The 13,791-nt window shown below is 45.7% G+C and overlaps 1 protein-coding gene across 1 annotated transcript in view; it reads left to right on the plus strand.

Moving 5' to 3' along the window:
• The first annotated feature begins 9,926 nt into the window (after nt 1–9,926).
• The window catches only part of LOC142583251 (acetylcholine receptor subunit alpha-like), a 338,298-nt gene continuing 334,433 nt past the window's right edge, over nt 9,927–13,791 (plus strand). Inside the window, exon 1 of the mRNA XM_075693642.1 lies at nt 9,927–10,083. Coding sequence (XP_075549757.1) covers nt 10,023–10,083 — 61 coding nt within the window. The 5' untranslated portion in view covers nt 9,927–10,022. The remainder of the gene's footprint in view (nt 10,084–13,791) is intronic.

The raw sequence follows: 13,791 nt of genomic DNA on the forward strand, positions 1-13,791 counted from the left end.
ATATTTTGCCTTCCTTCCAGAACGCAAACCTTCATTTATTGAGGGTCGACGATTCTACAATTTCTTAATTATGCTTACATTGAAAGAAACTAGGGCTAGATTCACAGTCCTTTTTCTTTTCTTAAGTGTTTTTTGCCAGCGGCGTGCTTTAATCGCTTATATTACGTCCAACATCGCCATTGGATAGTATATGCTCATAGGAACAAGTTTTGCGTAAGAACGTTTTTGTGCGTGCGTTGGGGCGGGCGTGTGTGTGTGGGTGAAGGGGGAAAGGGGAGCGGGCGGTCGGGCCCTAACCTGCATTCACGCAACTACATTCAATTAATTTCTCCGCAATCAGGCTGCAGGCGACTACCTGCCTTAGTGGGCATAACTCGTTTAATAATCTTTAATAGCTCTGCAGGAAAGTCATTACCAGCACGGTTAGGGTGTGCTGTCCGAAGTTGCGGGCACTATTAGAACAAAAAAAAAATGCCACCCGTCTTCGAGCTTGTGTTTCTCTTATATCTGACCACGAATCGGTTGCTCTTTCATCCTAGGCCCTTGCGCCAGAGATAGATATCGCGTCTGAGCGCCATGGATTTCTAGATAAAGAATCGAGGCAATCAATCAACTACGCCGAGCCTGGGTTCCTTTGCCTCGGGCGCTCGATGTGGCTGCAGGTAAAACGACTGACTCCCGGAGCGAAGCGCCTGCCTCGTTTTTCTTTTTCGCACACTGAGTTTCGCACAAAGATCAAAGTCACTCTGGCGCCTGCAATCGTTCTTCCACGCGCTAAACCACAGGCCATGGCTCTTCTGTTTTTTTCTATTCTTGACCGTGGAGTTGGGATGGCCTCGATTTTATATAACCTCGGTGCGGGGATAGTGTGCTCAGTTTGCTTTCTGTGGCGGTCGGAGTGTTACTTCGAAGCAATAGATGTTTCATACTGTTGCCACATGCGAACTTTCGAGCATACTTCAGTCAGACAGGATCGAGCCCCCGATCCAGACGGCCGAAATTTCCTACAAAGAACATTGTGCTTTTTTTTTCTGCAGAAATTGTGCAGGCACCATTGTGCAGGTCGCAGTATGAGCGTACAGTGTACAGACTTTATGTCGCCCTCCGTCATTCATTCTGCAGAAATAATGCAGAACCTAGAGTCAAAGACGAGCGAGAATGAAGAGAAATCGCTTATTCTATGCTCTTGAGAGTTACAAATAGATATTTTTGACGTCTTTCAGAGTGAGGATTTGAATTCTTTTATGTGGAACCTTTAGCCAGTTTTTTCGTTTCTTACTTCGATTGCTTAGCTGCTCCGGTCGCCCGAGTGCACGATATAATAGCCCACTTCATCGAACTTCGCATTGATTTTGTATAAGTAGCGGTAATTGGCTTGTGTTGAAAGCGCGTCTTTTGTGCAAGCATAAAAATAACTGCCAGATTTATGCATCACGGCAGCGGTGCGCCTGTCAGGGATGCCTTTAAAGCTTGTTCTAAAGTTCGCTGGAGCGCGTAATTTTAATCTGAGAAAGCTCTAATACTACTCTCCATGAAAGAAAGCTACAACTTGTTCACCAATATTATGACCATGGAGAGTGCGTTCCTGTAAAAAAGCTCTAAAACTGTATTTGAAAAACAAAAATCAGTATAGTAGTTATCTAATTAGTTATTGGCCTCCTGATATATCTACAGCTGGTAATTCTTGATAGAGCGTGCTAAAACTATGGTGCGGTCGCTGTGTAAGCTTTATCGCATTTGAATACGAATTTGGGATATCGAACTCGGCGTACGAGAAGTGATAGGTTGAGCTCTGAGGCGTTTGGTAGGATTCGCCTTCATTCTACTCTGTTCAATGACGATTAGTGCTTCAATAGCGCTAAATATGCACACTGTAGATAAGCTTCCCAATCGATCTAGGCTACCCGTGTGCCCTACCCATGTACTCGGAAGTTGTTCACACGATGACGAAATTATCAACTAAAGTAAGAAGTATGACTAGTTAGTCGGCTTTTGCTGCCAACTCTATGTACGGTTGGACGCTTTAACCAGATAACTATGTTTTTCGTTATATGAAAAGCATTGCCTTCTCAGAAACCTATAGCGCAGTAACTTAAATGGAAATAAAATCACCTTCAACGAGGCTAGTGTAGAAACCAGTAGAGCAGTTCTTCGTTGTGATTCTAGTTTTGCTTTATTTTGTTCGAATAACCGAAACTTCCATACAAGGTGCAGAGTATTTGTGTGCGCTCGTTGAAGATTCATAGTCACTGTCTACGTGTGTGGCTTAGTACAGCGAACACAAAATGAAGAGAAGATGTTGTTTATGTTCTTTTTTTCACGTCGTTCTGCACTGCTTCCTCGAAGACGTGCAAGTGTACAGAGACTGGCACAAGGGGTGCTAATATCTGTTGCTAATAGAAGTTGACCCCGTGCTTCAGGATACAGCACGCGTTCGTAAAGCCACACAAATTATGACATGCCCGCTGCTAATATATATAAAGTGGGTCGTAAACTTTCTTTTTGAAAAAAAAAAAAACTGTGAAGGCACGCTTTCAAAGTGTCGCTGTAAAGCACAATGTTGCGGGTGCGTTGCTGTCGCCCGAATTTGGTGGGAGCCGAGGCTGCCGAGGATATGCCAGTAAAAACAACCTTTTTTTTCGTTTATTTCAACATGTGAATGACCTAAAGGGTAAACAAGAAAGTTTTCGAGAAGAATGGCAGCAAAAACTTCTTTTTTTGTTTCATTTAACTTGTGGATGGCCCAAAGGGTAAAAAAAAAGAACAACTATACGAGTAAGCATGGTGTCACTCGATCAGCTGGCCTCGACAAGCCAACCATTTTTTTAAGCTATACCTCTTTCTACCGGCGCACCTCGTCACGTGGACTCTCGGAAGATCGGCGCTCCGTATACCTTCCGGGCTCCTCGAGGAAGTGTTCGGCTGTTAGTAGACTGCGAACACGATAGCACTTATAAGGGAGCACGTTTTCACATAATCAAGGTAACCGGGGCTCTCTGCTTTAAGTTGCCGTAATATCCGCTCCAGTTCTGAAAATTCGCTCGTTTCCAGGCCTCCAGGCCAGGTGGGTGAGGAGGTCTTGTCCATCCGGTACCCGCTCAAAACGCTCGATATAGCATACCGCTCAGTAGTCTGTGTGGATGCTCAGGAACATCTACTGAGCTTCGATGATGATTGGTGATGATTTCTTATCATCCCCTTTGAAACGGGGCGGTGAGAAAAAGTATTCTAGCATGCCTGATTTATTCAGATATATTGTAGATGTTTCTTTTTATTCTATCATTTTTGTGTACGTCTCCAAAACTTTCTTTTTGTCTTCATAAAAGCTTCTCTATATACCGTATATCGCTACCTATGCCTGTAACGGATCCGACCGTATCAATTCCTTTCTTGGCTTTCTTTGCACCAATACTTTAGGCGTCTCTTGCTTATCTAGACGACTGACATGTTGAGGCTTCCGTCCACTTTAAATCCAAGCGTTTCTGGAAGGTGTACGTTACCTCCAGGTCTCACTGGGTGAATGTCCTCGCATTCCATTGAATCCCTTCGCATTCCATTGGGATGAGTTGAGTTGTTTCCGGATTTTGGCTGCAGCATACACATACATCATCTTGTTGCGAATATTTATTCCGGCATGCTTTTGTCCTAAGGCAACTAGCTCGAGCCTCAAATAGCAAGTCACTGCCGTTTGTGTTATCGTACAGATTTTCCCGTCTAATTTCTTCCTATTCTTGTAAATCTCCATGGTTTTTCTTTGTTTCCATTCTTTGCATCCAATCCGCTGTCTCTGTTTCTCCCACTTTCTTTCTGATGACTCCTGGTTGCCAACTTACATTTTCAATTACCCTGTACTTGTTTGCCAACTTTCTCGACCTCTTCCTCCATCCCTGGTTCATGCTTTTAAGGTGCACTGCAGATACTTGTGCACTTTAGCCGCCTATTTATATTGATACATGCTCTTGAGTCTTTCCTCGAAACTAATTTTGTTTTGCGCTTCTTTGACTTCAAAAGAGGTCCAGCCCATGTCACCCGGCATTTGCTTATTTGTGGTTTTACTGTGGGCTCCCAAACCCAACCAGCCTACCGATATTTGGTTAACTTCCAACCCCAAAGAGATATCCCATTTGAAGCAGAGTATAGCATTTGCAAACGTTAGCGCTGGCACCATTACTCTTTTCTAGATTCGACGCACCACCTCAGAATTGTTGTGGCCCGAAAGCGAACTACGTTTGATTAATGCTGCATTCCGCTTCCCCTTCATATTCAGATGATCTTGAAGGGTACTTGAGTAAGCCTTTCCATCGTTTATTAATACACCGAGGAATTTTTATTGTTTCACTATTGGTACGACTTGCTGTTGAGTTGAGACCACGTAATTATTCGTCTCTTCGTTAAAGGTCATAATTCCCGATTTCTCTGTGCTAAACTTAATGTCTGGATTTGTCGTTGCGTTGCCACGGATATTCGCAAGGGCCTGCAAATCTCTTGCATTGTCCGTTAGGAGCACTATATCGTCTACATACATCAGTCCCGCCACCATTTCTCCATTACGCACGTAGGGTAAATGAAACCATAATTCTCTGTTTTCCAGCCGTCTTTCTACACATTGAAGAGAAAGCGCGAACAAAAGTGGAGACAGAGGGCATCCTTACTATAATCCTTGGTAAATTTCCGCCACTTCATTACATTTTCCGCCTTCCCATACAATCTGTACTCGGCTGTCTCTATACAAGGTGCCCCCTTTCGCCAGGCTAAACCCGCCTGTTGCTACACTTCACCACCACCACCACCACCACCAAGGTGTTATCCTGTGTGCTATCCTTATCATGTGCCAAGATTTAACAATATGCAAATGACACGTAGCTGGGCAGAACCAAGCTGATGTTCTTCGAAGTCGCTTGGAGATACTCAGACTATTTTTGAATTAGCTTTAATCACATAATAATTCTGAATTAATCGAAGAAATTCTCAAATATCATCATCATCATCATCATCAGCCTGGTTACGCCCACTGCGGGGCAAAGGCCTCTCCCATACTTCTCCAACAACCCCGGTCATGTACTAATTGTGGCCATGCCATGCCTGCAAACTTCTTAATCTCATCCGCCCACCTAACTTTCGGCCGCCCCCTGCTACGCTTCCCTTCCCTTGAGATCCAGTCCGTAACCCTTAATGACCATCGGTTATCTTCCCTCCTCATTACATGTCCTGCCCATGCCCATTTCTTTTTCTTGATTTCAACTGAGATGTCATTTACTCGCGTTTGTTCCCTCACCCAATATGCTCTTTTCTTATCCTATAACGTTACACCTATCATTCTTCTTTCCATAGCTCGTTGCGTCGTCCTCAATTTGAGTAGAACCCTTTTCGTAAGCCTCCAGGTTTCTGCCCCGTAGGTGAGTACTGGTAAGACACAGCTATTATATACTTTTCTCTTGAGGGATAATGGCAACCTGCTGTTCATGATCTGAGAATGCCTGCCAAACGCACCCCAGCCCATTCTTATTCTTCTGATTATTTCCGTCTCATGATCCGGATACGCCGTCACTACCTGCCCTAAGTAGATGTATTCCCTTACAACTTCCAGTGCCTCGCTGCCTATTGTAAATTGCTGTTCTCTTCCGAGACTGTTAAGCATTACTTTAGTTTTCTGCAGATTAATTTTTAGACCCACTCTTCTGCTTTGCCTCTCCAGGTCAGTGAGCATGTATTGCAATTGGTCCCCTGAGTTACTAAGCAAGGCAATATCATCAGCGAATCGCAAGTTACTAAGGTATTCTCCATTAACTTATATCCCCAATTCTTCCCAATCTAGGTCTCTGAATACCTCCTGTAAACACGCTGTGAATAGCATTGGAGATATCGTATCTGCCTGCCTGACGCCTTTCTTTATTTGGATTTTGTTGTTTGCTTTATGGAGGACTACGGTGGCTGTGGAGCCGCTATAGATATCTTTCAGTATTTTTACATACGGCTCGTCTACACCCTGATTCCGTAATGCCTCTATGACTGCTGAGGTTTCGACAGAATCAAACGTTTTCTCGTAATCATTGAAAGCTATATATAAGGGTTGGTTATATTCCGCACATTTCTCTATCACATGATTGATAGTGTTAATATGATCTATTGTTGAGTAGCCTTTACGGAATCCTGCCTGGTCCTTTGCTGGACAGACGTCTAAGGTGTTCCTGATTCTATTTGCGATTACCTTAGTAAATAGTTTGTAGGCAACGGACAGTAAGCTGATCGGTCTATAATTTTTCAAGTCTTTGGCGTCCCCTTTCTTATGGATTAGGATTATGTTAGCGTTCTTCCAAGATTCCGGTACGCTCGAGGTCATGAGGCATTGCGTATACAGGGTAGCCAGTTTCTCTAGAACAATCTGTCCACCACCCTAAAAGCTTCTCTATATACCGTACCTCAAATAATATAATTAGACGGAAAGGGTCAAGGAGAAAATTGTAGAGCAATATGGAAAACTTCTGATACAGCTTTCTCTTGCTGAGTGAGTGAGTGAAAAGTTTTTTATTGAGTCTTTCAAGAGTTTCTCTTGCTGAACAAGTGCTACGTACAAGTGTTCTTCCGAGCGTGAAAAAATCCAGGCAATAAACGCAACGCAGTCGCGCGGCAATCTTGCGTGTATTCGCTGGCTTTTTCACGCTCAGAAAAAACACTTTAATGTAGCACCTTTTGAACAACAGCAAGCTGTATCGGGAGTTTTCTTTTATTTTGCCCTACAATTTTCTCATTGACACTGTTCATCTAAATGTATTATTTGACAAGCTTATAAAATAATTAAGACTAATTATGTAATTAGGCATAATGCAAAAATAAAGAAATCTCCACGCGACGGCAAACAGCATTACCTTGGTTCTGTCCAGTTATGCGGCATTAGCGAATTTTTAAATCTTGGTGCACGATAGTTGGTACGCGCTGTACACTGCAATTGCTTGCAAGAAGGTGAAAGGACCCGCTCAGATCGCTTGGCGGCGGAGCGGGAATGCACTTGATAAGAAGAGACGGTGAGAGTAATTGTTCGTGGTTCACAGCCCGTCACAGGTCGGATGCTTGTGGTTACGCCACTAACCCTCCATGTCGTGAAGCGGCGATAGAAGAATTTCCGCAGACAAGTTGGCAGGAGACCTCCAATCCGGGCACTCAAGATGCCAGAAACAATCACTACATGAGGCAGAGGAATAAAATGTTATCAGACGACTAGTAACAGTAGGCAAGTAGCGTACTTGCTGGTTTGACCGAAATTGATCGACGATGCAAAAATCCGCGACCCTTTTGATGGCTAAACGGCGTCATCGAAAACTGCTCGTAACGACCGCGAATGAGTGCAAACAAAAGAAAAAAAGAAACAAAGTAAGTGTCGGTTTTCTTACGTGCCAGAACCACGATCTGATTAGGCGCCACGTCCCAGTGGGAGCTTCGGACTAATTTTTGACCACCTAGGGTACACTTAAGAGCACCCAATGCACGATAGAACGAGCGTGATTGCATGCCAGCACGATCGCAAAGTGGCCGTCTTGTGTCGGAATCGCACCCGCGACCTCCCGCTCAACAGCAGAACGCCATAGCACACGATGTAAGGAAGCTACAGGTGAAATCTATAGTGATTTGGCTTCGCACGCTGCATTCAAGAGGCGCGATATCGACTGAGTTGTCGCAAGTATGTTTTGCTAAGGAAAAACTGACTCTCACGCCGCCTCTATCTTGAGTCACTGTTCGTGCAGACTGCATCACACACGTGCAGTGGAAGTGTCGGCAGTACCTCATCTTAACGCTTACTGCCTACGCCAGGCGTTCATGCCTAGTTTAGGCAAATCGCACGAGCGTTTTATTGAACAAGCCGACGTTTCGCTTCCTTTCGTTAAAAATTATCTTAATGCACTCAGCGTTTTGTACGTTTCACACAAGTTTTGTCCCGACAAGACAAGCTGTTGTAAGTGGCACGGGGTTTTTCGGACTTCTCAATCCACAGTCGTAATTCAGTGAAGTATGGCGGCATATTATTTGAAGACAATTTTTTTTTGTTGGTGCCATCCAAGGCAGGTTGCTGATATGCGTTAGGAAACAGGCTCCGAAGATTTCAACGAATAGCTTTTAGACTATTGGTCCAAACAGCCTTTTGTACGTTTCTTTTGGTAAAGTCGATGTCCCTGTCTTTACTACCAATAAAATATATTTCCGTCTCCTTTGGTTCCTTCCATAAAGTATGTATTCCTGTAAAAAAAATAAAATGTCGCAGTTTCGCCCGAAAGCGAGGAACTCATTGCGACAGCAGGAGAGAGGGAGAGAGAGAGAGAGCAAATGATAAATGAAAGGTAAGGAGGTTAACCAGGACTGAGCCCGGTTGGCTACCCTACACTGTGCGCGTGACATTGTGCTTGTTGATATAGTTAAAATGCGTTGGCGGGCTAGCTGGTTTCAATCCACGATAGAATATGTAAGCGCAACTGAACGAGGACGCAGAAATTTTCACGCTTACAGTCACGCTTGCATATTATATCATTGTTAATTTAGTTAGTGAGCGAATGTTTACAACTTTATACGGTTGATAAAACTACTATGCTTACTTCGTATAGCTGCCTAATAATTGGCTGTCGCAATATTATTAGGCAGCTATACGAAGTAAGCATAGTAGTTTTATCAACCGTATAAAGTTGTAAACATTCCCTTACTAACTAAAGCGTGACTGAACGAGGGCCCAGAAAGAAACAGGCACACAGAGCTGTATCTGCGTGAAAATTTCTGCGTCCTCGTTCAGTCGCGCTTACACATTCTATCGTGGATTCAAACCAGCTAGCCCGCCAACGCATTTTAACTAAATCAACAAGCACAATGTCACGCGCACACAGCTAGACATGATGGCGTCTCGCTCGATAAACGCGGAAACTCGGTGTCAAAATGCAGGAGGGAGATATCGCGGCAGCAGCAGCGATCCAATTGACCTTCGTTCATCTCTCGCTTCAACGCGAGCGAAACGTCGAAAGCACAGCGCATACGAAGCTGTCGGCATTACACGCACTCTGCAAACATCGCAGATCTCTTTGAAGGCGAGGCCCGCACGTGTGTGCACTTTAGTCTACGTCGCAGATCCCTTTCAAGATAAGGCGCCGGCACGGCCGTGCCATAAGCAGCAGCCACCGGAGAAGAACGCCCCCCCCCATCCCCCCCATCCCCACATCTCCCCGCACTCACCTCACTCTCGTGCCTTGCGCGCGACAGGAGAGCGCGCTTCCGTTCCTCGCTCGCACATGCGAGATTGAGCTGCGCTCGCCGGCTCACCCTCTCACACTTTCGCTCGCACATACAGCATACGGCGCGCGGCGACAATTTTATCGCCCTTGGACTTTATAGGAACCTCACGGCGACGGCGACGGCAGAAGTGCGCCTGTAGTGTCCATACAATTACTATCGCAATGAAAGAAATGTGGCGAAGAGCTACACCTCCGCATGGTGCTGGGCATTTTCTAAGAATTAGTCAGAGCCGTATTTATCTGGTATACAACAAATTGACGCGTCAATTAATTAGCATTGCACGCGCTCACACATTCTCTTTCTTGTTTTTTTAGAATACCCTCGTTTAGTTGTCTCGAGGTCGCATATACCGTGCTAAACATTGATTCACACACCAATCGCGGGCCCAGAAAGGGTAAACGCTCACTTCAGGCACGCGCGCGGGCGCGCGCGCAGTTGGTTTGTGAGCAGCGCCGCCATGGACCGGCGGCGCGCGCCAGACCCGCATGTCGCGACGGAGGAGGAACGGCTCAGACCGGCGCCGGCTGCGATGGCGTGCGCTCCGATGCGCTCCACCTCTTCCGCCGGCGGCAGCGCCGACCGGGCACGCCGCGAGCGCCCGTCTTCAATCCGGACGCGTCTTCTTGCGGACGGCCAGTGGATGTGGCTGCGACGTTCCGCGCCGAACCCCACCGCTGCCCGCTCGATCGTCTCGGTTGTCACCTTGTGAAGTGCGAGACCTTCTTCGCACGCTCCATCCTGGTGTTCCTGGAGCCATGGATTTGCAACCTCCGGGCATTCGACTCGTCAGGCTACTCTTGCTCGCACTTGCTATCGGTGAGTAGCACAGTGAGGACAAGCTTCGTCATTTCCATGTTTAATGGGTTCGTAACTAGTAGAAGTACAATAATGTTCCCATAAAGCAACAATAAAAAAAAGCTGTCTAGCGTTGGAATGATCAGATGATTGTTTTTGGATGCTATCAGTTCCAGTTGACACTAGTGTGTATTTGCTGGTCAGTTTCGCCTCGCCCTTTGTTAAATTATTCAGTCGCTTTTTGTCACTGTTACCTTGACTCCTTAGCGCGCATGTTGTCTTGCTCAAAAAATAACAGTAATGATGACGCGTATCTTCACGCCTTCTTGAATTTTTTATGCATTAACAAATTTGGACTCATCTAAACTACTTCATTCACCCATGCAGGCTAGTCACATCGGGAATAAGGTTAACGTAATAGCTATCAGCAGTACTGCTCGGCCTAGGTTAGTGCTTCATACAATGATGACGACTAGTTCTTGACAGTTTTTGACCGGGATTTATTGACACGTGTACTTGTATATCTTTCCGCCGTGACTGCTTTTCACCGGCTAACAAGTGTTAAACGTAATTGCTCGGCGCAGGGCACACTTGCATGTACCAGAAATTTCTCGAATGTTATCAGCAGTTCTTTCCGGTGTCACCGAACCTTGTGTGATTTGATTTCATTCGCCACGCGATTTGTGAAGTACTTTTGGCAAACCACGCGGGCATTGGAATCTTCAACGAGCCATGTATAAAAGCCGACGCGCTTGACCCCCTGATGAGATTTTCGACGATCGCCGACTGGTGTTCGCCGCTATCGTTGTGCTTTGAGTGTAACCTGCTTTTCCGGGAACAGATTCGCCCAATAAAGAGTTAGGCCGAAACAATGAAACGTTTTGTTCCCTCGACCGTTTCCTAACCTTACGTGAGGCCTCCCAACAGCGAAGGACCAATGGACGAAACAACCGTACTCTGAAAGCTCGTTTCAGCCGTCGTTCGCCGCGTAATGAACAGTTGCCGCATGCCTGGGTTCGATAGCATCTCTTAAAAGCTTTACGCGAACAACATTATTCAAAAAAAAAAAGTGGTATCGTCGCATAATTTTTTATTTGAAGTGGTAATATAGAGACGTGGGGACGCTTTCTTCTAGTTTCACAAAAGCTCCAAATTCTAGCGCAAAACTTGATGTGTTCCAGCAACACTGGCACGCCAGCGTCGTGCAATGCATGGACGCATGGAGGAAGAAAAAGAAATATAGGAGGGAACATTACGTCATTCAGCCAGCCTTGGCAAGCAAACGCTCCGTGAAGCCACAGTGGTTGCCCAACACGTGACTTCTTGTGTCGAGATGACGGAGCAACAATCGAGGTTTGCTGAGACGTTTGTTCCCCAGTAGCTAAGCAAGTAGTTTTTATTCGGTGCGCGCTTGTACGGCTGCTCTGCCGTCGTTCTGCCTGCAGAGTGGGAACACTAAAGCCATCCACGCACTTTGACGTGCGGTCACCAGGTTGGGTCATCAGATTTGGCTCAAATCACGTTGCGGTATGCTCCCTATTATCTTTTTCCTTCCTCCATGGTGCAACGCCATTCATCATAGAGTTTTTCACTATAGTACCTAGTGAGAAATCTGGCCACACCGTCTATTGGAGTTTCCTAAGCGGCCCTGTGCCGTCATGAGAATGAGAGTATGTGTGTCTGCGAGGCTTTTGTTGGCTGGTGTTGTGAGAGGCTTCGTCTACAACGTAGATATGGCTACACAAATAACGCACTGTTAAAGTAAATATTCATTAAAGGTGTTTATTCACCCATATTTCATCTTCCTATGAAATTCACTCGCCTACAATGCGTAACCAAGTGAGAAAAAAAAAGCAGGCTGCAGACTGTTCCAAAGCGACCGAAACTCTTGAGGTCTGCCCTCCTAATTTAGTCGTCCCCTGACACTTTTTTACGTTTCACATAATTGTACACGCAATAACAAGTTCTCATCATTAAACAGAAATTTTCTTGTGTAATAATAAAGATAGAACAGCTTTTTAGTTGCTGTTTTAGTGGGCAACGATTCATTGCGATAGACGGAACGGTACTAGCCAGGCGCGTCTTCAAGTCGTCTTAGCGCTCCGAGAACGGTGCCGATCCGAGATCACAATATACCGGCCTTGCCATAAATGCCACAGAGCAGCAGCGCCAGATTTCCCTCTAGGCAATATAGCGAGAAACTCTAGGCCATTCACTATGCCTTAAATACTGCGTAGAATCTGCTGAAAATGACACCTGGCACCGTACTCGGGCTTCTCCGCAGGCAGCGCGCATGCGCGAGCAAACACCACGTGGCCAAGCAGTGACGTGAAGCGCTCGTTCAAGGGCCCCTCACCAGGTCTGGCCATTTTGAACTGACAAGCGAAGAGCATACAATGCGGGCTATTGATCGTATTTGCAAAGTATTACATCGCTACGCTCCACGGAAAGATATGAAATTTCAAACCGAACGCAGTTTTTCCTTTCCCTCACCGCGACCGCGCTCCAAGGCGAACGGTGACGTACTCGTGTCCCTGCGCCTACGTACTCGTGTCCGCCGTGCGACGTCAATCATCAAGACACGTGACTTCAAGAATTATTTAAGACAACGTCTGTTATTTGTGTAATCTAATGCTTAAATTGACGAATTGAAGTTTAGACAAATAATAAAACATGCAAACCGTATGTCTGCATGTTTTTTTTTTTTACTTCGCACCGAAGCAAGAGAGCTGTACTTCCACTTCGTCTGCTTGTTCCCACGGTCGTTCAGTCACGTGCGCAGGTGCCGAACCTATGTCATTTTTTACCGTGTTCGAGCGCGTGATCATGCTGTGCGATCCACTTGTGTCTCTCTCAGTACTCGTGTAGCACTGAATTATACCGCTTCTCATGTGTCCTTGTGCACAGTGTGCAAAATCTTGCGCGAGGCCATCAGCAAAAGTGCGCAGCGCCGAAAGAAAAAGCAAGAAAGAAAACGAAGGCTGGGCCCGCGACGTATGCGTCACCCAATTCTCGAACTGTGGTATGGGAGAACGCAGGGAAGGAATTTCGCTTGCGGAGGCTAGATGAGGCAAGTGGAGATAGCGTCTATATTTGAGGTGAAGCTTGCCGTCTGAGATCATGGATTCGCGACATTGAAATATTTCTATCTCGTTTATTAATGAGCCGATTTGAAAAAAATTTCGCTGCAAAACGCTCCCTAGAGAAAACGTATCAACTTCCAGCGTATAACAAAAATTTGCTAGGGGCGTGGTGAGGGGCCCTCTAAGGGCCAGAAGCTGCATAAGGACGCATGAAGCTTGCTTCGGAGCTACCTTACGCTGTGGAAGCATCAAGGAAGCCTTCACTGAGGTCCCTCAGTAAGTAAGCTTGCAGAGTCACATAAGGTGGCCTCAACGCCATGGACGGCTCCTTACCGAGCTAACTTCAGGATGTTTTCATTGTTTGGCGCTTAATTTTATGATAGACAGTTTTTGCTTCTGTTTTTCAGCGTCACAACAACGTGACATTGTTACAAATTTGACCAGTTCTGCAAGCGTGTGCAGATTGAAAGTACTAATGAGGGGCCCTCTTTTCAAATTCTTTTCATGAACGAGATATTCATCATTCTTCATTGACCTGGCTGAATAAGTAGACAGCACGAAAATGGCGCGGAACACCCTCCTTCACAAGAGAAGCACAGAAAAATTACGCCACAGAAACATCACGAAAGCCAAAAAATACATAACA

The sequence above is a fragment of the Dermacentor variabilis genome, chromosome 5 (genome assembly GCF_050947875.1).
Source record: "Dermacentor variabilis isolate Ectoservices chromosome 5, ASM5094787v1, whole genome shotgun sequence".
In the NCBI taxonomy this organism is placed as follows: Eukaryota; Metazoa; Arthropoda; class Arachnida; order Ixodida; family Ixodidae; genus Dermacentor; species Dermacentor variabilis.